The sequence below is a fragment of the Seriola dumerili genome, unplaced genomic scaffold, assembly GCF_002260705.1.
Source record: "Seriola dumerili isolate Sdu_G_001 unplaced genomic scaffold, Sdu_1.0 BDQW01000621.1, whole genome shotgun sequence".
Taxonomy (NCBI): Eukaryota; Metazoa; Chordata; class Actinopteri; order Carangiformes; family Carangidae; genus Seriola; species Seriola dumerili.
Window position 1 is genome coordinate 694,985 of NW_019174876.1, and position 27,745 is coordinate 722,729.

Below are 27,745 nucleotides of genomic sequence, written 5' to 3' on the forward strand. Positions count from 1 at the left end.
TTCCTCAGCACTTCACTCACATTACTCCACTATTTCAAGTTCACCGTCCCACTGTGTTTTTGTTGTTTGTTAATTTACCACGATGCTTCCTGCAACTGCAGTTTTTCATTTCCCCTGGGAGGTAAACTCCGGATCAGTGCAGGAAGGAGAGTCAGTGAGAACATTTGGCAGGTGGGTTTTGTTTGTGACTGTATAACAACATTTTTATTTTTAAACGGATTTGTTTGATACTAGTCAACGCCTGATTTAAGAGATCATCATAAACACAAACAAAATTCAAACAATCAAGGTTTGACAAGTCAAAATATTTTTTATTTAGATCTGGATGAAGAAAAATCAATGCAATAATCTTTTTTCTGTTTTCAAAAATCTGAAACTGTGTTTAAACTGTCTCTATCACCTACTTGTTAATCTAGTCCAACTTTGAGGAGTTAAAGCACAATTTTTATTTAGACTTGGCCTGGTGTGGTTTAAATGGAGAAAAACGTTGCAATTTTCCTTATTCATGCTCTCACAAATGATATAAATGTTTCACAAACCTTAAACTGGGTTTCAAACATTCCCCAGTGCCCTTTTGTTTGTCTAGACTAGGCTTACAATACAAAATAGACCTTAAAAAATAAAAGCTTAAATTGTATTACCTGCTCACCAGTTTACCTTATAAAAATTTGTTATTTTTTCCAGACTTGTCTGCTATCAGCCAGAGGAGTCCAAAGCTACACTGTCAGCCCAGTATGCTTCAAAAGAGCACCATGTGGTTGTCCACACATTGTTTGTGGAGCCTTTTAACCCAATAATTGGAGCTCAGTACATAGTACTGGGTGAAACAGAAAATGCAGAGGGTAAGGAAAAACTTTCTGACCTTTTATGGCTGGGAAGTGTTGAATAATTTATAAGGATTTTTAAACAGTTTACCATTTTCCTTGGGTGCACATACCAGTCAAGAATTACACGTGATAAATTACACCAATATGATTAGTATATGAATTTTGAAATCTGTCACAGTTGCAGCAGTAAAAAAAAAAACCCAACATTTTTTTTAAGTTGACTGTATTTTTCTCATTAACCAAAAGGTGAAATGTGGGAAACTAAGTTAATAAGAATTCACAAGATTTGGTGTAAAGATATATAATGTATTAAGCAGCTATCTGGTTACTGATTTGCAGTTCATCTATTGATTAGTCCATAAATGCTGTGTTTGTTTTCTCCATACCTCTTGATTCAGATTCCAGGATCAAGTTGAAATAGAACTTATCAAACTTATCACGTTTAGATCGTTTAGACGTTCAGTGTGTGTTTGCCTCTATTTAAATGTCACTCACATTAATTGAATTGACTCTTGATCACTGGGCTAATGTAGGACTTTCTGCCTCAGCTGCCTGCCTTTATCCCTATCTTCTTGTCTCACAGGGGTTGGTGTGATGGTCCGTGCCCGTGTGCTGAACTGTGTTGATGGTGTAAACATTGCCCTTCTACAGAAAGCCATCAATGAGCAAAGAAGCTTCTTCAGGGAGAGGGAGTGTAAGCAGGGTGGAGCTGCTCAGCCTGCAGATGCAATCTGATCAGGGTCTTCATTCATCAAAGTTCCCAGGGTGCTTGTTTACTGTCAGGGCCACAGCAACGGCTCATAAGCTGGAGTGCTGTTATGTGAGCTCCAGTGAACTGTAAGACTGTTTGTTTGGTTAAGTGTTACAGCCATGGGTCTACTTTTATCAGTTTATAAGTCGATCTTGTCAATGTCTGGCCTTAACAGGGTTCTGCACTTTATTAGGGGTTACAATTACCCAAATGAATGGACTGGTACATCATGTTTGGCTAATGAAGAACCAAGCACATGTTTTGGGTCTGTAACTTATGAATACGATGCATTTTTTAGTCATGTCCCTTGGTGTTCAGGCATAATAACAGTAGTTTTTCTGTGCTGCTCTTTATATGGTGAAAGTTACCAGTCTTAACATTCTTGATGTAACTTTTTTTTTTTTTAATTATATCTTTATTTGGAACGGGCAGAATAGTACATCTACATGGCATCAACAATAAAGCAGAAATAAATGCCATTCCAGTTTTTGTTTTAAATACAGAAAATGTGCAACATCAGACTCAGGGCTTATAAGTCCAAAGAGTGTACAGTCACAAATCGGGGGTCAGACCCTGTTCGATCTATGCAGATCCCACTCTCCTGTAGTAACATAAACTACGTGAGCTTGGTGTTAGATTCAAATCAGTGGGAGCACAGTTATCTTCTTTAGGCCCATGTTGATAAACTTGATGTAACTTTATGGTCTGATATAATTCACAAATACTTTAAAAATGTGTTACAATAGATATGCCATGTCATGTATTATAGATAAAAACCAAACTATGTAAATATATTCTACTGACATTAAAATGGCAAAGATTTAAAATTGTATGCAGAAAAATAAATGCGAAACCCAGGTATAGTCTGGTCCACTATATAGACTAGGACGTGCAATATGAATCCATATTATAACAATATTAATTTTTTTTAAAATCAATGGGTTAATGTAATGAAGGAGCTTTTGCTGTTGGCAGAAAAAAAACTCTCACCCCCACGGGGTGAGTGCAGTGTTCAGAATACCCCAAAGACCAGTGCATCTCCACACCAAAGAATTTAGTTCAACTTGTTTAGTAAATCTTTTCAGCAAGCAATGAGCAGTTACAGAATTCTGGATCAGATGTGCCTTTTCCTAACCAATAACAAGTGTTGGTCAGTCCACAGTCTGACAAACTAACTTTCCCTGATCCAGTGTATTTATACAAGTACAAACAAAGAAATGTGCACGGGCGTTTTGTTGTCTTCTGATTGGCTCCGCTGGCTTTCTCCTTCTCGTCTGACTCCGACCTTGAGTGTGACCTAAAACTCAGTGCGCTCAAAGGAAGACAATTAATGTATACACATAAATTACCACATATCTACCTCTGTATTCTTCGGCTGCCCCCTACACATGCCCATGGAGTGGTCTTTATCAGTGGTTGTAAATATTTTCTCTGAGGCAGATATTAAAACAGTAACTCACCCAAAGCACCTAATTATTAACTGGCATAAATCATTAAACAGTTTTAGCTTTAATAGGCTGCAATACAACAACAACTCCCCCTTTTGAACTCAACGAACTGAGTTCAACATATCCTTCTGTGTCCTCAACAGGATAACCTTGCGATGGGGCGGAACCTCCCCCCATACCTAACGTTTTAACCTTCCCCTGTGGGACTGCTTTCCTCCTCAGACACCATCCTCCACCTCGTTCTCTGATTCCTCCAGATGAGTGGTGCTGGTTTCTGTTTTAATCACACACACACAAATGATGATTATAAAACTCGGTTATACACTCGTGGTTAAAAATTTTTTTTTTTTTTTGTTTTTAGCTCCTCTCGGCTTCCTTCTCCTGTCCTGTGGTGCTCTTAGCACACTGAGAGAGGTGATACCAGTTGTAACCCTTCCCAGCCAGTTTTACTGCTGAGTGTGTTCTGGCTGTCACTTTGAATGGTCCTGTCCACCGTGGTTCACTCCACTTCCTCTTTATGGCCTTCAGATACAGGAACTCTGGAGGTCCTTCTGATCCTAGCTCTGGCTCCTGTTCCCGTGTGGAGAAGCTCTCTCCTGTTGGTGGATCTGTGGGGATGGAGAATTCTGACACCAGAGTGTTTATTTTCACATAATATGGTTTCTAGCCCACATTAGAAATCTCTTTCAGGGAGTGAGTCGGACCAGGTATTTCTCTGCCGTGATGTAACTCAAAAGGAGTCAAACTAGTCTCCCTGTTTACTGCAGATCTCATTCCCAAAAGGGCCAAAGGCAGAGCCTCTGGCCACTTGAGTTTGTATGACATTACAATTTTCAGTAATTTGTTTTTTAATGTCTGATTCATTCTCTCCACTTTGCCCTGAGACTGAGGATGATATACAGTCCCATATTTATGTGTTAATCCTAATGCTTTCTCAACTTTCTCCATGTCTTTGTTTTTGAAGTGTGTTGCATTGTCAGAGCGAATTAGTGAATTAGGGAAAACCGTGAGTGGATATGTAGTGGTTTATCAAACATTTTATCACTGATGTGGCGTCCTCCTTTGCAGTGGGATAGGCCTCAACCCACCTTGAGAAGGAGTCCACAATCACCAACAAATAACGTTTCCCACCTTCACGGTTTAACATGTCTGTGAAATCAATAGTGATTTCCTGGCCTGGTGCAGCTGGTTCTGGATACTTGCCAGCCTCTACTGTAAGGGCTGGTCTTACATTACATGTCTGACACACCGAGCAGTCTTTAACAAAGTTTCTGATTACAGCATTCTTGCCGTCAATCCACCAGTGTCGTAAGTGTCATGTATCATTTGTCCAGTGCTCCTGTGGTCAGGTCTATGAGTCTGTGTCAACATGCTGTGTAGCCACTGAGGGGGCATTATCACCTGACTATTTACATGCCATATTCCTTGGCTGTTTTGTTGTCCCCCTTTTGACTTCCACTGAGTCTTTATCTCTTCTGATGCTGTTTCTTGTGCTGCTTTGACTGTTTCCATATTTACATCATCAGCAATCTGCGTGTCTGTGGTTAACATTATCATATTTACAGTGTATCCTGCTGCCTGTTTCGCTTCTTGATCAGCTGCATCATTTCCTTTAGCTTCTCTATCGTCTAGAGTGCTATGTCCTTTGACTTTCATTATTGCCACCCGTTTTGGAAGTTGTAGAGCTTCTGCTAACTCCCTCATCATTCTTTCATGAGCCATGCTTTTCCCCCCACTTGTCATGAAACCTTCCTGTATCCATCCTGTTAAATCCCTGTGTACTGCATTATGTACATAAGCTGAATCAGTATAAATGTTTACACTTTTTTCCTGTGTCAATTCTAACGCTGCTATGACTGCTCTTAGTTCTGCTTTCTGGGCTGACACCCTTCCTGTCATCTGTTCCTGTTTGACTATTCTGGGTGTCTCATCTATCCCTAGTTGCACCACAGCGTATCCTGATCCCACGATCAACCCACGATTTGGATGTCTGAAACAACAGCCATCTGTGTACATTTCCACTTCAGGATTTACCAAAGGTGTTTCACTCAAATCAGTCCTCACCTTGGTCCTATCCTGTGTAGCTGTTATGCAACAATGTGGTGTCCCTTCCAGTATTTTTTCTGCCATTCAGGTAGGATTGGGGTGTTCCACTCTGACTGTGACGGTCTCAACACCCCGGCCTGCAACAGGCCTTCTGCGGTAGGTTTAATACCATCTGTGGCCTCTTGTTTATGTTTATACTGTGGTTGCCAAATAGGAGCTGCTATAGGTTGGACAGAGAAAGTGACAGGATTCACATTTTTACAAAAACCAACATCAAAAGGTCCGGACGACCATAGTGAGTCAGGGAGGGTCTGGAGCATTTCCTGCGTTCCATCCCCGTCAGTGCGTTTTCTACCATGATATCTGGTGAGAGTTTCATGCTGACACGTGCCACTGACATCTGTTTGATATTGGATACGGTACTTGTGGGTGGATGGGGAAGTGAACAGCCTAGGTATTTGTGTGTAACTCTTTAGCCTGATGTCCTGCATGCAAGGCCAAAGATACGTGGGGGGTGGCAGTGTTAGACATTTTATACCAAGATTTCCTATACTCAGGAAGCACAACTGCTGCTGCCACTCCTTCTTGTCCCACATATATGCCCTCTACATGCAGGGCCCAGGTATGTCCTTCTACCTTATCTTCAAATTCAGCCTTATATATCCAATCTTCATTCCTGTCATAATATAAAGTACAATGGGGAGGGTCGGGAACAGAGTGGTAGGAGTTGAGAGAGTGAATCCACGGAGCCCATAAATCAAATTGTTCTACCAAGGGATTATTTTCTGTATTTAACAGTACCCAATATACGTCAGCTGGTGGTTCAGCAGCAGTATATAGAGCAGAGGCACCCAGGGGCATTTGCCTAACAGACGTATCGAGAGAAGAGCTGCAGGTGATCACAGTTCCATCTGGAAAATGCAAAGTTGTTCCCCGAGGTGCACATTTCACTGCAACCACCAGGCGAACCAACAAGTCTCTTCCAATCAAGTTCACAGGACAGTGAGGTGTGTAGACAAAAGAGTGTCTCAGCGTTTGGTTTCCCACAGTCACAACAGTTTCTTCCGTGAAAGGCAGTTTTTGTTCAGTGCCAGAAAATCCCAAAACAGAAACACTCAAGGTTGAGTAGCGAGCTCCTGTGTCCACCATGACCCATTTTGTTTTCCCATTCACCTTCAGAGAAAAAACAGGGAGCTGCCAAGCCCTGTAGTTCCCCTTCTGTTTGGCACCCCTATGGCTGCTGTGGGAACTGTCCCCACGCACCAGGATGTGCAGGCCATCCTCCAGGGGCCATATGTGGATTGGGTGCCTGCTGGGGTGGGTTTGAAGCTGCTCCCCCTGGGGGACCACCGCTTCTTCCCTGCTGCTGAGCATAGCTGTTATAAGGGCAATCATTGACCCAATGATCAGTTGCTCCACAAATAAAGCATCCCTTGTTTTTCACTCCCCCTCCTCCTCCCTTATTGCCTCCCTTCCCTCCCTTTATGCGTGCCTCCTCCAAAGACGGGCATCTGCAGGTCTTTGGGCTGTTGGAATCCTTCTTCTCTCTCCCTGCGTACTTTAAGTCTCTCAGACCTTCTTAATCCTGTCCCTTCTACTATGACGCTACGTATATTTCCTGATATCTTTTCTTCATCTTCTCTGTCACCCTCATCATCACCATAGTTCTTACTCTCTCCCTCTAGCCCTAAATCATCACACTGCCCTCCACATGTTCCCTGCGACGGCTGTCTGCTCTGTTCTCTCAATTTCTCAAATAGCCACTGTTCTCTCCTTCTCTCAACTTCCCACCTATCATGACACTCCCCCGTAATTTCTGACCCCTGTCCTGAGTTTGCATGCTTGATTCCTTGTTCCATATCCTGATCAAAGTCAATGACTCTTTTAACTGGTGGCTCTGTTTGAGGTGTAGTTGGTGGTCTTTTGTCCTCTCTAGTTTGGTCCTGGTTTTTACCAGATGCAAAGCTCCTTTCCCTTTCCATGACTGCTTTTTCAGCAGTTTGCAGCCAGGCTTCTGAGTTTTCCAACGCCTTTTTTAGTTCGTCATATGGATAAATGGAGGCGGTCGAGGTGCTAGGAAACACATCACTCCCCCCCTCCTCATCTACTTCTATATTCAATTTTCTGTCAAATTTCACCAATTTTAGCTTTAATAGGCTGCAATACAACAATAGTAAAAATACAGCCGTATATGCATGTGTTGTCATCTCTAGGATATGTTCTTTTGTTTTAACAACTCATTGTTTACATTTGTCATGAACAGTACTGCACTGCATGGTCTAATTAGTGAGCTATACTGGTTTGAGACCCTCATCACAGATTATGGCCTTATGTGGGCAAGAATTCAAATGATTAATTTATTAATTGATTAGTCCATTAGCAAGAACAATTTGGACTATTGTTCAGACAAAGGTGAGGATGTCATTTTGCATTTTGGGAAACTGTAATGGTAATTTTTCATTATTTTCTGATATTTCTTAGACTAGTTGGTTGATGATGAGAATAAAAATACCTCTGGCCTTAGTGTGGTCAAAAATTATGAGCAGTTCAAGCAAAGAATGTTTCTTTTAGATTTTCTTTTGAAGGAGTTTTAGAGGTCTCAAGGGGAAATACCCAGTATCTCACAAAAAAGCTAAATAATAAGCGTAATAGTGTACAATATTGTTTTACTTTATTTGCAAACAGCATGTTCATGTACACTGGGTGGAGTGGTGCCCATTATTTGTCATTTGATAGCAATGGAGAAATACACACTCTTCCTGCTATCGCACTTGTGTGATCTAAAATATGAAAGGATAAAAAATTGTCTACCTGCTTATGTTATTTATTTAAAAGACTACACAACATTGAACGTGGAGTCCATGCTTTTTAACCATTATAATTTAAATTTATTGATATTTGTTTCTTAATAAAGTATCAAACAAGATTGAGTTTAAAGTGAACAGTGTCAAGGATAGCCCATGAATAATACAGAATCAAATCAATCTCGGTAAATAGCATTGCACCTTGTCCCAGTATCCCTATAACACAATAATATCATAGATAAACTGCATTTATATTCTGTTTTTAAATTAAATCAAAAAAAAAAAAACATAAAAATATCTGCCCACATCAGACATGTTTGGTAAACAAAGGCAACTCAGCAGCAATCATTTTGGCTAAATAGAAAGCTTTGCAGAAGAAGACTTTTCCTGAGTTGAAATGTACATTGTAATTAACAATATGGATTTCCTATGTCTAAAAGTACATTTTTACCAAATCACATCAGTGACTAGATAACTCAGAGTATGTTGTAAACATATCTAGAATCTTGCATATCTAGTAGAGTTGTACGCTGGAGTGTAAGCAGAAGCTTTGGAGGAGGCAGGCAGCATTGGTAAGCCTGACACTGGGTCTTGCTTACAGCGATCCAGAGCTTGTTTGTAGCTGATCTTCTCCTTTGTGATTGGGTCTACAATATCCTTGATGTAGGTTGACTCAGCCTGCAGCTCCCTCATCATTGTGCTGTCGATCATTTTGGACCCAATGGCATCCAAGATGCTTACTCTGCGGCCAGTGTTGGGATTGATCAGCCCTCCAGTCTGGTGCTGTGCCTCCATGTAGCGAATGGCACTGTCCTTCGGCATCCAGCCTTTCTGAACAGCCTCTCCCACAGACAAACACTCTCTGGTCATGGGGTCTTCAACACCAGAAAAAGCCTTCTGGGCATTGAGTAGCCTCTGGAGTTGACTGTCCTCAATGAGGTTTCTTGTTGCTGCCTTGTGAACTGTGTATCTCTCTTTGTTGCTGATATCTATGATGCCGCCTGTTGCTGCCTGAGCTTCCAGAAGCCTTTGAGCGGTGGTGGGGTCAATCAGTTTACGCAGGGTGGCGCTGCGTATTGTATAGCAGGTGTCAGTGTTTGTATCCATTACTCCAGCAATTGGGTGGATTGCATTAGCAATGGGGAGGTCTGAGGTGGCTGATTTCACTGTTGTAGTGGACTTTGGGATGACTGAGTTAAAGGGGAGTTGCTTTTTGTTGTCACCTGCGACCAGCAAGGCAAACTCTGAGATGGGAAGCTTGCCTTGTTTGTACTGTTGTAGATCATACTCTGTCAGCCTACCTTCCTTCACGGCTTCTTTGATGGAGTACTGCTTGCCACTCTTGCGATCCTGCAGTACAGATGTCTCCCCATCAGGTCCCAGGGAAGTAATCTCCTCCCAGTCACACTCCAGCTCCTGCAGATGAATGTACTGTTGACGATCAATCAGGCCCTGCAGGTAGGCATCATAAGGAGACATGTCTTTGCCTGTATCTGGATCCAAAATGGTGATTTTGGTGGAGACATTGGTCTCTTTGGTCCTTGTTTCTGTCTGCTCCTCTTTGTGCAGGTTCAGCCGAAGCTCTCGAATGGTGCTGTCTCGAAGATGGATCGTGTCTTTTTCGTTGAGGATCTCCCTCTCCAGACGCTGTACATCAGACTCCATCTTAAGGCTCTTCTGCCTGCTCATCTGCGTTCTCTCACTCATTAGTCGGCTCTGCTGCTGGAAAGAAAGGCTGATGTCATGTCTCTTGGCATCCAGTGTCCTGAGCTCCCGAGTGAGGTCGTCCTTCTCTCTCTGTAGGCCATCCCTGTTCAAAATCAGGGTAGACTCCTCTCTGGAAGTGCTAGATTTGCTGCTCGTCAGAAGGTTGATCTTATCATTGATACGTTTGATTGCATCCTCGAGGTCTTGTCTGTCAAATTTATGCTGAGTCACCTGTTCCCTCAGGCGATCCCTCTCACTTTCAACAGCCTGGTCTTTCTCAACACGGACAACCTCTTTGTACACTGTCCTCTCACCAGACTTCTCTTTTTGCAAGATCTCAAGCTTTAGAGTGATGTTACGAATGTCTCTCTGGAAACGCAGGACATCACTGGTTTCTTTGTCCATATCTGACCGAAGACCATTTGTCATCCTCTCGAGTTTTGGGTCCCTCTCAACCTTCAGCACCTCCTCAACAACAATACTTTCCTCAACAGCAGGTGGAGCGTTTTCCAGTTGTGTAATGCGCAGTCGGATCTCTCTGAGTTCAGACTCGACTTGAATCCTCTTTTGGTGCTCATCACTCTCTCTCAGGATCCTCTCTTTGTCTTCCACCTTTGTTCTTAGCTGCTGCAGCTCAAGGTCTAGCTGACGCCGAGTCTTTACTTCTTCATCCAGGCTCCTGCTGAGCCGCTCATGCTCGACTGCCTGCCTTGGGTCCTTCTGTAAACGCAAAACCTCCTGCACAACCACTTTCTCCTCAGGTTTCTGTCTCTCCAACAGGATATATTTGTTTTGCAGGTCAAACACCATCTCTTCAATGGTGCGTCGTAGCTGTGCCTCCTCCCGCACGTCTCTTCTCAAGCGATCAGCTTCTTTCTCCAACAGTGGATCAGGTTCATACTTGATGACTTCTCTGGTGACGAGTTTGGTTTCTATCTTGGACTTTTCAGCCTTCCATTCGTCTCTCTCTCTCCTGAGCAGACTCACCTGATCCTGGAGGGAGTTGTAAGTGGTGTGTAAATGGTTCACCTGATCATTTAGCCTCTGGATCTCTTTCTCATTTTCAGGGCTCCTCTCCTCCTTAACCACCTCTTGGAGAACTTCCTTAAGCTCCACCTTGGGCTTCTGAGAACGAAGGATATTCAGTTCAGACGTGACCTGGGTGAGTTCCCTCTCTATATCAGAGCGGTGCTTGTTGGAGTCTTGTATGTCTTTCCTGAGCCGCATTATCTCCACCTCTGTGTTTGGGTCTATCCGGTAGATCTCATTAACAATTTCCTTCACTTCGACTTTTGGTTTCCAGCTTTGAACTTCTCTGTAGCGGCTGTTGAGCTCCATCAACTCTTTGGACAAAGAGTTGTTTTCAATCCTCTCATCCTCCAGGTTTGTTCTAATCTTCTTAGATTCAGTGATGAGGTCAGGGTCTTGTTCAATCTTTTTCACTTCCTTTGTGATGATCTTAGGCTGGATATTAGGAATCAGCCTCTCAAGGGCATTAATCTGACTTCTGGTCTGGAAGATTTCATCATTGAGGAGCTTGCTCTTGTTGTTCTCATCAGAAATTTCCGTCTCAAATGTTCGGACTGCTCTCACCATCTCTGGGTCCTTTTCTACTTTCAACACCTCCTTCTTAACCACCCTCTCTTTGATTGGTGGTCGCTTCTGCTGGAGAATTGTGACTTCTGTCTTCATCTGGATATGCTCCCCGTCTCGCACTCGAACTTCATCTCTCATCCTTGCTATTTCATCTCTCAGCTTACTGGCCTCTACGTCCAGCTGAGGATCTTTCTCAAACTCTGTTACCTCTCTGGTCACCAGTTTGGCTGGAGTGTTTTTGAGGTTGTCTTCCACGATGGTGATTTTCTTGTTAAACAGCTCGACCTCACTCTGAGTGGTGCTATGCCTCAGGACCTCTTCATGCAGTTTATTCTGCAGATCAGCCAAATCACTCTCCAGCTTTGGGTCGCGGTAGTACTGTAGTACTTCTTTCTCTTCAATGCGCTCCACTCCTCTGCGACTTTTCAGTGACAACATCCTATCTTTAAAGGTTCTCAGGTCTGCCTCAGTATGAGTTGTCCTCTCCTTCTCTTCCTGCAGCTCTTTTAAAACACTGTCTAGCTCAAGAGCACTCTTTTGCTGGTTTTCAAGCTGCACTTGTTGCTGTGCCACCAGGTGAACTTTCTCCTCATTCTATAGTGGTAAATGAAAGTGACATAGTTTTAGTTGGTTTAAACTGAACATATTTATGTATTGGAGCACATGACAAAGGCAACAACATTAATCAAATTATTTTTTTTGTTTTATTTATGCCCTGTTATCTTACTTGTAAAATGAGATTCTTTGCCAAGCCCATCTGTTTTTGGCGTTGGGTGTTTTCTGCTGTTGCTTTAGCATAACGGTTCACTAGATCCTTTTCCTGTAATAAAAGAGTTACAGCAAACCATCAGCAACTTGTACCGATCAAACATAGATAATTTAACCATGATAAAAGTGGAAGAGCTTAAATGTTACCTCTTTCTGAACAGCATCAGAAAGTGTGAGTATTTGAGGTTTTTTTGCAACAGTGACACCAGCATCCTCAAGTGTACTGTTGTACTTATCCACGTTGGCATCATACTCCTACACAAATGTGAAAAAAAGGAAATGAAATTTATATCTTTGATGGTAACATGAGGAATTTTTTATTTTCTTTTTCAAGTGCCTAAAACACCTGTGTCTCATTAATATAACATAGTTAGTTATGCATTCATAGCCCTGTATTATGATCCATTTGATACTTACACTGAGAAGATTCTGCAGGTCTTGAGACAGGTCAGACACTCTGTCCATGTCATCTCCCTTCCTCTTCAGGTCATCCATCACCCTCTGTAGTGATATGTTTAACAGAAGTCTATTACTATGAGTAAATGGGTAACATATTCATCTCGTTTTACTAGTACTAGCTTACTACTACTATTTACTACTACCACTACTCTCCACATGATGCGTGGTATGTATGGTCAGGAGACGGTCTCACCTCTTGGGAGCTCTGCTTCTCAGTGACCTGAGACAGATCATCGTTGTAGTTTATCTGGTTTGTCGGCAGGTTGTTCAGGAAAGAGTCAAGGGATTTGCATGTGCTCTGGAGCTCCTGGTTCTTGGTTGTGGCTTCTTGTAAGATGTTTTCTCTGAAAGGATTGATCAAGATGATTCATTTTTGTAAAAGCTCTGCACCATGATACGTTTAAAATTCAAATGTCAGGCTTTGTTTTGATTTCACACCTTCATGTGGCATTAATTGACTTTCAAACAAACAAGAGAAACATCTCAAATGATGAATGATGTATAATACATTTGAGTCCAGGCATAGTAGTAAAGTTGTATACTATAGTGGATGCTACCTTATTACACATTGGGATTGTCTATGATCTGTGAGCAGTATAACCTAAAAAACGGTTTTCCGTTGCGCTGTTCTATCACTGGAATATTTTTACATGGCTGAAGAGGCAAAATTATCATAATTTCACTAAAATAAAGCAAAGATTAGAAAAAACACCAAGTTCATATGTGGCCAAAATTATGTACATAATACATATTCCTTTGCTTTTAATCCTCTTGTGATGCCTCACATTTAACTTGTGACTCTTTGGAGCCCAGCTGAACTAAATGATTTGATTAATTAATGTCTGTGAGTAAGAAAAGTAAACTGAAGTGACTGGACTGATTGTTCGCAGTCTGATTCTCACCTCTCCTTCAGCTGGTTGGCAACGTTTGCATAACGGGTCTGTAGCTGCTTGACTTCAGTTCTCTGGCGCTGGATGTCGGGGCAGTACTCTTGGTAGCCCTGCTGCAGAGAGCTGCACAGCTGCTCAGTGGTCTCCAGATCCTGGCTCAGCTTCTTCATGTCATCCTGAGCTGCTGCCACAGACTTACGCTGGTACTGATCACAACAAAGGAGACAAGCTATTTAAAATATACACCAGCTGAATCTATGAATAAGGGGATCACCTTTTTCTGTGGTAGATGTAAGATTTTAAAGGAATGTGGGAATGAAGATTTCCTCACCTGGATGTCATTAACGCGGGTTTGAATAGCATTTGGCGAATCAGGGATTGGACCATCTTCACTTAGCTTCTTCTCAAACCCGGAGACAAGACCGTCCACCTTCTTGATCTGACTTTCCAGGTTGAGTGATGCATTTGCTCTGAGAAAAAAACATAAATGTGTGCTTAAAGTTATTACAATGTTTGAGCAAAACATTTTAAAACAGGTATTTTTATTGGAGACAAAACCTTCCACCATGCCAATGCATATATGCAACTTCCCAAACATCTGCTTACTTCTTGGTGTAGAGGTCTGCAAGTTCAGCAATGCTATCGTGCTTGTTGTTGGCAGCACTCAGTTTGAGTGGGAGTGCAGAGGAGGTGCCGCTGGGATCTGTGGACAGCAGAGGCTGCAGGTCGGCCTGCGCTGCCAGCTTCTGCTGCTCCAGAGCCTTCAGCGCCTTGGCAGCTTGCTGTAAGGAACAAATATAGATACCTTCATTAATCAGATCATCCAGGGTTCCTCTTTGATCAAACTGTAAAGAGACACCTGATGGCCTATATGTTTTCTCAGAAGCTTTTCTACAGTTTCAACGATATCATCACCTCTGACCAGAAATTTTTACAAACACAACGCCTTTGCTCATGCAAGTAGCCTGAGGGAGTGAAGAACCAGAAATGCAGTATTGTATGTAGAGGGAATGCATACAAGTAAAAATGAACAGGAAGAAAAAGACAGCTCAACAAAACCTTATCATTAAAATGATACGCCATTTTTTTCATTGTCATATCTAACTGCAGTAGTAGTATTGTCACAAAACTGTAGGGGTGTGTTTTGATTGTTGATGTTGTGTTGGTGATTACAACTACCGTATTCATGTTGTAATACATGTTGTAAAAAATGTGACAACTTTGCTGCTGTGAACAGCTTTTTCATTCCTGTTCAGAGTAACCACTACAACCAGTATGTTATGATGAAGGTGAAAATTAGGCCACATGGATGATATTTAGTAAATTTGAGGTTCCACACACATTCCTCCTAAACCTAATGAGCTGCCAGAAAGAACATCTGCAGAGAACATGCAAAAAAGAGCAGTCTCAGCTCAAATAAATTGTCTGCTAAAACTGTCTAAAACTGTCAGTGTTGATTTGAGTTTACTCCTCTCACCTCCTGATCCCTCAGCCTTTTGGCCAGGTCTCCAGCTGGGTCTGTGCGGCTGAGTGGGGCTCGCAGGCGGCTCAGCATGCTCTCCTCAGCGCTGGCCAGGTCACTGTCCAGCTTGTCCAGCTGCTGGCCCAGGGCTTTTACTTTGGGGTCCAGTGGGGCAGAAGACACCGGGGCTGAATGAAGGAACAGGGAAGTTGATTCACTGACTGATCTGATTTTGGTTTTAAAACTATCTGTGCAACTGGTGGTGAATTATTATCTTGGTTTTTAGAATCAGTGATTCCATACAAATTAGGATATTGAAGGATTTAATTTATAGATAATGACCTGATTGTAGGGACCTGGAGTTGTCTGATTTGTGATTCTTCAGGGACGCCGCCAGAGCAGCTCTTCTCTTCTTGATGTCTGCCAGTTCTCCACCCAAACTGATGAATTAAAAACAGAGAGAGGTAGAAACAGGAACAGTGTTACTGACATGTTCTTGCATTAAATGTTGTAGCCGCTTAATAACAAAGCCATGCATTACTCACAGGTCCACTTTGTCAATGGCTTCTGAGTCAGGTGGTGGGATCTGGAAGCAAACTCCTGGGAAGCTTTGTGTTACACCATCAGTGGAGATGACATCCCAGTTCTCGTCTGAGTTTGATGTCAGGGTGAACTTCTCCCCTCTTGCCAGAGTAGCCTACATAATAATAACAAATACAACACACATCCAAGAGTTTAGACAGTTTAGACAAGAAACATGATTGAATTGAAGCATCTCAGCTACAGATATTTGACCGAATGTCTGACAAAAATGTAACCTCCACCTTATCTGTGTCCCAGTCACACAGGGACTCCACTGTGATGGGTCTGTTGGGGGCGTTGCGTCGTAGCTTCAGAGGAGCGATGGTGGTGCTGCGTCTCCTCAGGTCGGCCAGCAGCTGCTCACTGTTCTGCACAGCCTTCTCCTCCCCCTGGTGGGAAACGGACGGAGAGGAAAATATACTTCAGAAATACCAATCTCATCGTAGGTAACAACAAATTGTCATCTCGTGTGTTATCCTGGAATTATAGCTTAATCCAGGTTTGCTCCAAAACAGGTCAAACATTTACCTCTTGGTGAAATTTCCAAAACAATATCCTACATAATGTATCTATTTCTGTTTCCGACCTTGTTCAATGTTAACATACCTTATAAATGTACATTTTTTAAATTTTTTTTTATTGAGCACAGCAGATAAAAACAAATGATACTGAAAGATTATGTAAACAAACAAGAAATTGACATTTTCAATCTTGTTTTCGCCCCATTCCACCTGTCTATTCCCTTTCTCTCCTGTTCTTCCTTCTTTCTCCTCATATGTTCAGCTCTCATCCCCTCCTCTCCTCTTCCTCCCTCCATCAGCTTAATCTTTAAACTAAGTCAACTCGTAGGACTGTCTGCACAGCACTGACAGTAGACGTTCCTGTACCTCGAGCTGCAGCAGTGTCTCCGAGTTGCTCTTCTTGCTGATGGCCTTGGGGTCCAGGCTGTTGTTGAGTCTGGTCAGTGTGTCTGACAGTTGGTCAGTGTCCATTTGATACTGGAAAATACCACCAAAACATTTTTTTAAACTATTGTATAAAACTGGAATGTTATATAATAAGTGCATTACAAAATGACAAAATGTGCCCACGTCCCCACACAAACTTTGACAAATTGTGACGTTTTCTACCTTTTTGAATTCCTCCACATTGTCCAGGTGCGACTCTTGACAAATGCAGAGGTTGAGGAATTTCTGCCACTCATTTCGTACAGCATCTTTCTGAGCCTGGAAATGTAATGTAAAGACCTCAAATTAACCTGGATTACACAACCTTCAGAGGTTAAAGCTAATGAAAATTTGGGGTTAGTTACATATTTAAAGATTAAGATTCCAGGTGACGACATGTACCTGTATTGTGGCACTGGCAGGGTGCTTCAGTTCAGTGAGTCTGTCTCCTTCATCTTGGATTTTATTCACCTCACTCTCGTGGGACAGCAGACTGTTGTTCTTGAAGTTCTGATTGACATCAAACGAAAGCGGGCTTATTTATATTGCATGTTTTGTCATCCCAGTGTAGAACAAATATATTGGATCATTCTGGACAAGCAGTTATTTAAAATTGTGTATGTTGCTGGGAATGTGATCTTTCAGTCCTGACCTCGTACTGCCTGCGGATGTCAGGTGGGTCCACCATGCGGTCACTCCAGTCCTGCTTCTTGATCTTGTCCTGCTCTTCTCCCAGGAAAGCCAGTTCCTTGTTGCAGCCCTGCATGTATTCGTACAAGCTGTTCAGGTAGTGGCGACGCCACTTGGAGTTGTCCTGGGAAAAAAAGGCAAAAAAACAATGAAAACCTGTCCTGAAAAAGTACAAACATTTATTCTGACACATAAACAGAAGAAAGTCCAACTTTAAGTGTAAATCTTTCCATTAAAATCTAAAATAAACTATCACATGACAGTTGTCAAACACTGTCTCTGAGTAAATATTCGTCTTGTTGTGATGGTAAATAGAAAGTGACAAGAAATTTCTCAAAGATCTTCTAATGGATGTTCATGCATTTTCTTTTCTATCGTCATTTTTCATCATAAAACTCAATAATAAATGAACAATAAAAGCATTGTTATTACAAGTGAACAACTCAACTCACCAGTAGATTGTTGTATTGTTTCTTCAGGGCTGTATAGTTCTCCTAAAAGACAAGATAACATGTCTCATAGGCTGCCAGCAACTGTTTTTTATTAAGAACAAAATGAGTAATGAAGGCAAACAGAACATTAATATCTATGCTAACTGAGGACACCCAGAGTATGATGTTAATGTTTTTTTCATGTAAACACGTTTGTTCACCTTGCTGCCAGCAGAGCTGACGCAGAGCTGCGAGTTGTAGGCCTCGACCTCTTTGTGTAGGATGTTGTGAGCAGCAATCTGCTTCTCCAGATCTGCCATGGTGGGGCCGTACTCCTCCACATTCACCTGTTTCTGTAAGCACAGACAATAGAAGAACATCACTAATGGTATGTAAATAACCACCAACGGGGCGAGTACGACAGGATGAGGCACTCTGTAATTAGTTGTGTTGATAAGTCACACGGCTTTGGTTAATGTGTTTAAAGCATAGCTTGTATTATTCTGTTAAAACAAGTTTAAAAGATAAGGCTGGCGATTTTCGTTTCCCAATCTGTCAACCTGCCGAATATATATTTATATTTTTCATTTTAATTTTTCTAAAACAGCTGGGCACTGTGGTTACTACAACAGGAATAAATAGTGTAATAGACAATAAATTTGTCGGGGACTACTTTCAGTGGTGGATTAATACACATCTGGTATGTAAGAAAAATCCAGAATATTGCCAGGTTTATTCTTTACAGTAGTCCTAAATATTCAAAGAGATTTTAAGCAGAGAGCACCAAATGTTCAGACAGTGTTATTATACTTACTTGTTTCTGGTTGAAAACAGGTCCCCAGTCGATTCTGGGCATCAGCGACACATCATCGATCTGCTCGTAGATGTCTCGGTAGAAGGCGCAGTCCTTCAGCCAGCGCTCATGGAGGTGGATAACACTGGAGAAACAACAAACTTTGGTTAATATTCATGCACAACCACAGTGTTCAATTTTAAATAAATTAATAATAATATTTAGACCAAAGCCAGAGTCAGTCACATGACTGGCCCTGCACTGTTTGTTATGATTAACAGACAAAGACTTTGTAATGAAAGGAGGAATTATGAAATAATAAAAATTATTAAATAAATCACAATCACAAAAAGAAACTTGAAACTAATTTCAGCTCATTTATTTTATTTGAATGGTAAACCTTCCTGAATGCTGTTGTGAGTTTATGGTTTTATATCCTCAGTAAAGTCTCTTATTAAAGATTGAAAACGCTCTGAGGAGGCTCCACACTTCTCTGCAATAAAGCAGCTATACTGTAAATCCTCTGTTTTCTATTCATTCAGTACCAACTCACTCGCTCTCTATATCTTTGGCTTGCGGGTGTTTGAGCTTCTTGGCTTTGTCCACATCGAGGAAGAGGTCCTTCAGCAGGCCCTCAGCCTCACCCAGCTTGTCTGAGATCTCGGTCTGATGCTCAAAGGGCAGCTCTTTCTTGTCATTTTCAGCGTCCTGGTGGAAGCAGACAACAGGTGAGATGACAGTGAAGGAAAGTGACGGTATCGTTAGCACATTAGTCCGTGTTTGACATTCCCAGTGTGTTTGTGTGTCCTCACCACAGCGAGCAGCTCTTCCGACCGGAGGATGTCTTTCTCCACCTGGTCGGCATTCTTTTGCATCTGGGCGATCAACAAGACCAAGCCGCTGGCCTGGGTCCTGCAAGGGTGAGGGGAAGGGGTTGGAAAAGGTCACAGATTAAACCACAAGCACCAATCAGATGGTGTATTATCCTGAAATGGTTCAGCCTTCCCCTATGATGTTCCACAGTTCTTCTCACAGTGCCAAATCCTCTGCATCTGAGCACCCACACCCACCCGCAGACATGGCTGGGTTTTCCTAATTGCATCTTATTTTACATGCAGGTTTGCTTCTTGCTACTCTCAGGAGCCCTCAATGACAAACAGTAATCTTGATCATGATTGAAATACTTCCTGAACTTACATGAACATCAGGACGACACACAAGACACCACACAAACTTTCTTTTTAAAGTTTTAAAAATATAAACTTAGAAACACTTAAAAACCCAATGACGATTAAGGACAACACACATTTTAAGATCAGTTTCACATAACAATGTATTGTATTGTATCTTTCCACTCTTGTATTATCTCACTGATTATCAAGTTCATCATGATCAAACAATCTGACAAATCACGCACTGTCTCAAGAGCTACTGGGATGGCGTAGAAAATCAACCAGCTCATCCAGAATGCTGCTGCGAGTCCTCACTAACACCAAGAAAGTGGAGCACATCACACCGGTCCTTAAATCACGGCGCTGGCTTCCTGTGTGTCAAATTTTTAAAATCTACTTGTCTAGGAGGCACTAAATGGTGTTGAATGGTACGTTAGTGAAGCATCCAGACCCCTCAGGTCATCCAGGACAACTTTACTCTGTGTTCGGAGAATCAAAACCGAGCAGGGCGAAGCAGCTTTTTAGTTCCTATGCTCCCCACCTGTCGAACAAGCCTCCTGAAAACCTGAGGTCTGCTGAAACCGTCAGCTCATTTAAATCAGGGCTTAAAACAATATTATTTGGAGTGGCTATCCAATAAATTAAATACATAACTTCTTATTAATCTTTTACTATTTATTTGCTTTTGCAAATGCAATTTTAAAGTTTTCTTCATGTCTTATTTTTCCTGTATTTCAATGCCTTTGTAAAGCACTTTGAATTGCCTTGTGTCTGAATGGATCTATATGAATGAGCTTGCCGTGGAGTCGGGTCGGTGTGAGGTTTATATAGTTTCACCGTTAGAGCCACACCCGAAACGTTCCTCAAATGCTAAAAATTCCACAGTGACTGTCACTCCCTGTCACTGTTGGTGCTGCTCTCGAGAAGGTAGAGCGATGCCTCAGACGGACAGAAGGCGGAGGAGATTCTGCTGTGATGAACTACAGCCCATAAAACTAAATAAGAGCTCAACTGGCAGTTATAGAGTCAAAAACCTAAAGATTTGGGGTCAAGAATTTGACTAAAAACAGCACAGGATGATGGTACAGTTTAACAGTTTTGCAGACTTTTTTTTTTTTTTTGATTGAGGTGAAATTGTCTTCTCACTTATAATGAATAGGTTTTTCTTCAACAGCTGCATAAAAGCAGCCCATTAAAGGAGAAACTTGCAGGATGAATTTCTTACTGATTTCACAGACTGATTTTTACACTTCCAGGCGTCCGGTTTTGAAAACTGTAGTTCATATATAGATATACATTATTTTTAAAAATCCGGTTTCTGCATAATCTGTGCACATATTACTTCACCTGCAAATTGCCTCTAAAATCAGTTCGACATCAGTTGGGAAAGTAAAATGAAGTTACAGCTGCATAAAAGGAGAAACAGTCTTTCCTGTTTGTGGTTTTGTACACAGAAAACAACAGACCTGGACTGACATGTCATAAATCATTCAGAAATGTGGCCAGACATTTTACATATTAAACTCCTGCTCTTCTCCCTGAGAGTTTAGACACCAGGGCTGATTGTACAACCTGTAAAGAATTCATTCACGCATCCTCTGAAATACTGCTGATGTGTAACACCAGACCGAAGAATGTTGGCAAACCGTTCAGCACCTCACTGGTTCATCTACCCGCATACCAAAGCTACCTCAGAGTACAAAAGTCACCCTGGGGAGAAAAGAAGCAAATGTCTTACAAGATAGATTTACAACTGAAGAGCACATTTGACACAACTCTTTAATGATGGTGCGACCGAGGAATGTATAGACCGGCTCCTGCACTGACTCACTGAGGTGTGAGCTGATCTGGTTCTGGCCTCCCTATTCCTGCTCCCTCAGCAGGAGAGACAGATGTGGGCCACACACACACATACACACACACACAGAGTAAACATAGTACACATAATACACATAGTACACATAATACACACACATTATTTTAATTTCCCCCCATTTTCAGCCAAATAACTACTCAAAATCCCCACGGTTAGTTTTGAAGAGAAGTGCATTCAAGCAGTCGTTATTTTGTCTCTGATACTGCGAGTGAGTGAGATGTTGGAGGTGAGGAGACGTTGTTCACTCTGCTGACAGAAGAAAGACAAGGACCCATCGTGTGTGTCCGCAGAGCATGGATTAGTGGAACAAATATAATATGATCTACATGCTTTTAACACCTGATCTATCCTGGCTTTGTCTTTTATGAGTCGGCTTCTTTTTTGAGTGTCTTTAACACTTTTTACAGAAAACCTTCAAAACTAAAAACCTGTCATTAAAGCTGAGCTTCTTCTTTCTCAAACATTTTCACGTTTTAAATATTAATGTTTCTTTTGGTCGAGGTATAATTGTGATTTAACTTTAGTACATCGTACTGAATGTGGCTGTTGAGGACATGGATGGAAGATGTGACAGAGGTTTGTCATCTTGTCAAGTGAATGTAGTCAAGAAGCTGAAGGAGAGGTCACACCCACACGTCGCTGTGACTGCCGGGTGTGTGGTCTGATGTGTATCAGCCTCAGGCATGTGCTTTTTGTAACAGTGTGTGTTTCTTCTGATGTAGGGTTGCGCACTGAGATGTTGGATCTGCAGTTAGTTTTAACTCCTCACAAACAGCCGGAGTTCGTCTTTGTTTAGTTAAACTCTTAAAAAATGGCTGCTGCCTGATCACAGTGAGCACTTCTGTCAACAGGTCAAGCTCCTTTTTATGGTGTGTGTCAGTGCTCTGTGTTTAGGTAAAGCTAAATGACAACTTTTAGTGGCAAAGACTGCAGTTTGATCAAAACAGGAAAAAACAATATAATGTGCTAAAAATGAGTTTCATCTATGAATGATCACGGCAGGAAAGCCAAACAGATATCAGCCATGCTCTGTTTGACTTGAAAGCAGGATAACTGGATAACCCACATAATTCAGAAGGGCTTGCCAGCCTTTTTTTGATTTACTTAGTTGCAAGATGACAAAACACGAACCACAAACACTCCCTGATATGGTGTCACATTTCCTCCCAGTTTACAGTTAGGATTATGAAATGTAATTGTGTTGGATTTTGGGGCTAAAAGAGATGGGATCGCATCAGCAGAACAAGATGGCTGCCTGTGGCATCCTCAGACATCACTGCTTATGGGCATCATGTCATCCGGACCAGCACCCACACACACACACACACACACACACACACACACACACACACACACACACACACACACACACACACACACACACACACACACACCACTATGTTCTTCACTTTACCTGTGCATGTTGTTCCTAATTATAAATTGTGTTTTTCCCATTCACCTGGGAAGTGAAGTGGGTTTTTAAATTTAGACACTGCAGGTTTGAAACCAACAGAACTCAAGTATGATTATATATTCATTTGTTACCTTAAATTACAGCTGAAACAATAATTAGATGAATTGATTAGTCAGTTGATGGAAAATTAGTTGGTGTCCATTTTGATTATCAATTAATCATTGAAATCGTTCATCAAGGAACAATGTTAAATATCTACTCGTTCCAGCTTCTGAAATGTGCTGCTTTCCTCTGTTTTCTATCATTTTAATTACATTGAAGCTGAATATCTTTGAGGTTTTGACTAGAAACTTCAAATCATCACCTTGGGCTCTGGAATACTGATCTGGATCTGCTGACTAAACAATTAATTGATCTTTTGAAAAATTACTAAAGCAATTAACTGATAATGAGAATAATCATTAGTCACAGTCCTATGTTACACTGTCTTATTGATGTAACAGGTGAAGGAAATGTTTTAACGGACAAGTGAGCTGAGTGACCTGTTCCATGTCGCACCGTAAACTACGGTTTGGAACCGACGCCCACATGACAGAAAGAAACCAGCTGAGCAGTGCAGGGCTGCCCTGCCTGTCCCGCCCTGCCACGCCTCAGCAGACAGACGACATGTACAGGGCAGGGACCAGATGTAACCACGGGCTGGTCAGCACCTTCCTGTGAAACCCCGTCAGCGTCCAAAAGGGGCAAAAAGATGAAACTATCAGTCCGTTTGGCAGCTGAACTGAAAGCCATTATGACCATGAAATCCCCTCAACACAAGCGTGTCTTAAAGGTGAGGGTTCGTCATCATCACCTTTTACCTTCAGTAAGATCAGTAAGTCAGAGATATCTGGCTCTGGATATCTCTTTACACATGTAGCTGATTTAAGATGCTCACACTGAATGAATTTCATTCTTCATCTCCTTCTGTATAATGTGTAAAACAGGTCTCGGACATTTTACATGTTCATCACCAACAAGAGTGTTGTGGTTGATGTCAAAAGTCTAAATTGGCCCATAAGTCACATTTTTGGAGGCTTCAGTGCTTGAGAATCGGGTGGAAAAGAACTGATAATAATTTCCTCTTGTGTGACTTTCACTTCAAGTCATAAACATATTTTCAATAGTTTCACCTGTTGTCTTAAAGCACAGTGTCCCACCTCATGTTTACAAAGTAAACCTGACCTCAGGCTCTGTTAACAGACTCTTGAAAAGCTCTCACCATCACTGAGGATTAACCCTGACATGACTCAGTACTTGAAATCAGTGGAGCATACAAGCAAACTTGCACACACGGAGAGAACCAGGACAAGGGCACGCACAGGAAACATGACACAGTCCTCAGCTCGGGAAGAACAGGAGGAGGGGGAACATGACCGAGATACAGTGTCACCACACACACACGTACATACACTCATACATGCATTCATAAAACTCACTTGTTGATCTTGCCCGAGACCTTGGCCGTGCTGTCCTTTTTCTTAAACATCCTGGAGGTTGTGGGTGGGGGTCAAGCAGAGATCCCACGGAAATCTCTCTTTCTCTCTCTCTTATTCCTTCTTCGTCTCTGTCTTCCTCACCCTGTGGCTCCCACTCTGTCTCTCCTCTCCCTTTGGCTCCTCTCACACACACTCACGTCAGCACAGTGTTTGGCACTGGCAGCTCCTCCCAGACAGGTTAACAGGTGTGTCACCGCCCAGACATCCACCTTGCAGGGGAAGACCGGACCGACCTGTTCCCCGCACTCTCCATTCCTCCCACCCTTGGTCCTGCCCTTCCTTTTCATCAGGGCCCTTACACACTCTCAAATCTCACTCAGTGAGCAGCAGGGGCCCTTTGATCACCATGGATGCATAACTCATGGGGCTGGAGTGACACTGAATTCCTGCAGGGAGAAGGGAAACAAAACATTTTTTAAATTTGTACAAGTGGCATTCACCAGTGAACAAAACACCACTGAACACAACTGAGAAAATTCAAAAAGCAATGAGTGATTCCACATCTGGCTTATAAGTATATATATATATATCTATATATATATATATATGCAGTACTGTTGCAGATTTCCAGTCTAAAGCTGTTGAAATGTATTAACTTATCTCGTCAGCCTATCAAAGGGCCCTACATACACAGAGGGAATCCCTACCAATCAAGAAAACTAAATGTACCACTACTTCCTCACATGTCCTCTCGTCTAGCAGGTAGGGTCAAAAATATTATCCTTAAACACTGGAATGCTCTCTAAAGTGACCTATCTCTAAATAATATCAGCTCTGTGTGTCCCCTGGTCACGTCTAAATGTTGCTGCAATCTGAGAGACAGACTGGTTCATTCTGACACTAGAAAACCACAGCAGACCGTCTCCTGGCTGCCTGCTGTTCAGCCTACAGGTTTTTTGTCTGCTGTGCAAAATGTTCTAATTCGTCAGACGACAAATACTTTATACATCCACGTGCTGAAAAACTGCAGCAGCACACATGATGTCTACGTGTTGAAATGTCCCTGTGGTCTGGTTTATGTCATACTAAACAAAAAGGGCTTTACAAATTTGGATACCTGAACATAAGACTGTAATACGTACACAAAACATGGATTATGCTATTGGCTGACACCACGGCTCTGCAGCATCATTAAAGCGCTGCACGGGGAATAGGAAAAATGTCACCCTCACCCAGAGGTGGTGACATCACGGCTCCATAGAGAGGCACATTGAATTTCCCACTCTGAACACTGTGGAGCCCTTTGACCTCAACCAAGAACTTTATTTGTTGTGTAATTGTTGTGTAAACACTTGACAAATGTTCGTATTTGTACTGTTTGTGCTTTTATCCTTGTAACATTCAGAGAGGTTTGTGCTCTTCTTTTTTGTTTCTGACATGATGTTGGCCTTCTGGCATCAATCAACTACTGAATTTGTCATGTTTTCTCTCAGCTGTCACACATGACAAATGATTGTACTTGTACTTTCTGTACTTTTATCTTTGTAACTCTAAGTGAGCTCTGTTTTATTTTGCTCCTTTTCTCTCTTTGTCTTGATCTCCTCTCTCTCTCTCTCTGACTTCTTCTTATCGTTATTATTCATGACTTTAAATGTCACGAATCTAAATCTAAATGTAAGACTAGGTATCAATATCGGCCCTGTTCACCCCTCTCTTCACCCTGATACTACACTGTGTTAACCCTCAGCCAAGGCTCAGATAATCTTGATGCTACAAACACAGACACCCAGTGTGTGTACAGTCAACAGTGGAAAAGTGTCCGACGACCTCGGGGACAGAAAAGAAGTCTGTTACCTAACGCCTTCATATAGAGGCACATGTCGTTCTGCTAATGATTAAAGACGGCGTGCCGTGTGGAGCATCTACAGACCTGCGAGTCATTCAGGATCAGGGCGTCTCTCTGCAGCATATCAACAATAGGGAATCATGGCGAGGAATGCAGCTGGGCGACTTTCTTTGCAGTGCAACAGCACAGAGAGCTCACATTTTTGAAGTGTCCAGTCATATAATTTCTCTCTCTGGGTGCGTCCAACTGTCTGGAAAACAGAAACTCTTTATTTTACTGAGCGTTACATTGTGGTTGTATTTTTCAGCTCACAATTAAATCACCATAGCATCATAATGATGTGTAGAACAAATTTTCCTGTATCATGATTTAATGACATCAGAAACAACCACAAGGTCCATTCAGCAGCCTGTCCTGGAGCTTTCGATCACATTACACAAAATGCAGATGCAGCAGATATACTGTACCCACTTGTCATGGACTTGTGGATGCACTTTAAGGTCTTTCAGTCCATGTTGGCTAAGAAGTTGAGATAAAAGCTTCTTTCTTTCTTTTTTTTTTAGATGAAATGCGTATAAATCGTCATGTGTCGAAAGCTCCAGTAAACTAAATGGACCACATGAGATCATTTCATGAACTGCTGTTCCCAAAGTCAAACATGAAAGTTCAGTGTCATCTCAGATGCAACATGGAAGTTAAGTGGGATGTGCTCAGAAAAATGTATAATCTGAATATTTACAATTACCTGACAACTTGGCAAACTCCATCTGTTGAGATGGTTGAAAGCTCCAGAATAGCTACTAAATGTACTTTATGGTGTCTTGCCAGCTACAATTTCGAGGTGAGGAGTAAAGATTAAATGTCAATATTAAAATGGTTTAGTTTTGGGGCACTAAATGAATGACCACAGTGTGATATGCTTACTTTTGTGGGGCCTTGCCCTTCTGTAGCAGCAGGGTCACATGTCCAGGCTTCAGGGCAAAAAGAGAGAATGAAACATACTTTCAAATACTTCATTTATGTTTGTTACGCTACTGAACAAGGCACTGAACACGCAGCAGAAAAGACTGCTGATTCAGACACGTTTTCTCAGTGAGGGTGAAAGCTTAAATATGAGTCTCCAGCCATGCTAGTGGCTCTGTGGGGGTCGTCAGACACATCCTCAAGTCAATTGTCATGGTTTTCAGCGAAACATACAAATGGCAAGAAACTATTTGCGTGCCACCGAATGCCAAACAGATGAGCAAAAAGGAAACAACAAAGGTTGAAACACAGTGAGGGTGTGTCAGTGTTTTTCATTAAACTACACACAGCAGGTAAACATGGCACGGTTGTCCTGTTCACAAAGTAAATCTGAGGTCTTACTAAGCTTTGATGCTTGGACTGTACCACAGACCTTTTCGCTTCTCCCTTGTACCGTACGATCTAACATGGATATCTGAGTGAGTGTCAACAAATAAATATGTCTTCCTGTTGCTATTGATTTACTTCCACCATTTTAATTGATTAATAGAAATATGAATACACTGAACAGCCTGTAGTAGTGCATTTTGTCTCTGGTTTCTTCCTGCAGATAAACATTCATCTCCACCTCATCAAGACACAGATACGCTCAGTCCATCCAGGCAGAGCACATTTCTGGAGTGACAAAGGTATGTGTGTGGAGGACAGTGATGACAGGCAGTTGATAAGGAATCAGGTAGAGATGCTGTGTGTGGGTGGGGGGTGGGGTTGTAATTAATTTAATTCAATATACTT

At 41.9% G+C, this 27,745-nt stretch overlaps 2 protein-coding genes across 2 annotated transcripts; one reads left to right on the forward strand and one right to left on the reverse strand.

Moving 5' to 3' along the window:
- The first annotated feature begins 6 nt into the window (after positions 1 to 6).
- On the forward strand, positions 7 to 2,441 carry ten1 (TEN1, CST complex subunit). Its single transcript, XM_022764986.1, has 3 exons — positions 7 to 171; positions 685 to 842; positions 1,411 to 2,441. The coding sequence occupies exons 1-3, from the start codon at positions 83 to 85 to the stop codon at positions 1,560 to 1,562; spliced, it is 399 nt and encodes a 132-aa protein (XP_022620707.1). The 5' UTR covers positions 7 to 82; the 3' UTR covers positions 1,563 to 2,441.
- A 5,321-nt stretch (positions 2,442 to 7,762) lies between these two features.
- evpl (envoplakin) lies at positions 7,763 to 24,247 on the reverse strand. The gene is made up of 22 exons (XM_022765047.1): positions 24,142 to 24,247; positions 19,014 to 19,113; positions 18,755 to 18,909; positions 18,223 to 18,346; positions 17,630 to 17,761; positions 17,430 to 17,471; positions 16,940 to 17,101; positions 16,690 to 16,797; positions 16,471 to 16,566; positions 16,228 to 16,338; positions 15,583 to 15,729; positions 15,304 to 15,455; positions 15,101 to 15,198; positions 14,774 to 14,946; positions 13,903 to 14,078; positions 13,628 to 13,766; positions 13,309 to 13,502; positions 12,600 to 12,750; positions 12,365 to 12,448; positions 12,095 to 12,202; positions 11,907 to 11,999; positions 7,763 to 11,773 (listed from the first exon to the last, which is right to left on the reverse strand). Exons 1-22 carry the CDS (start codon positions 24,189 to 24,191, stop codon positions 8,375 to 8,377), a joined length of 5,994 nt encoding a protein of 1,997 aa, XP_022620768.1. The 5' UTR covers positions 24,192 to 24,247; the 3' UTR covers positions 7,763 to 8,374.
- Between the last annotated feature and the right edge of the window lie 3,498 nt (positions 24,248 to 27,745).

Coding starts and splice junctions, on each gene's coding strand:
- ten1 (XM_022764986.1), top strand. CDS start 83: ATGCTTCCTGCAACTGCAGTTTTTCATTTCCCCTGGGAGGTAAACTCC. Junction 172..684: donor TCAGTGAGAACATTTGGCAG/GTGGGTTTTGTT, acceptor TATTTTTTCCAG/ACTTGTCTGCTATCAGCCAG. Junction 843..1,410: donor TGAAACAGAAAATGCAGAGG/GTAAGGAAAAAC, acceptor CTTGTCTCACAG/GGGTTGGTGTGATGGTCCGT.
- evpl (XM_022765047.1), bottom strand. CDS start 24,191: ATGTTTAAGAAAAAGGACAGCACGGCCAAGGTCTCGGGCAAGATCAAC. Junction 14,947..15,100: donor CTCCAGGTCCCTACAATCAG/GTCATTATCTAT, acceptor TCCTTCATTCAG/CCCCGGTGTCTTCTGCCCCA. Junction 12,203..12,364: donor ACCTGCAGAATCTTCTCAGT/GTAAGTATCAAA, acceptor ACATTTGTGTAG/GAGTATGATGCCAACGTGGA.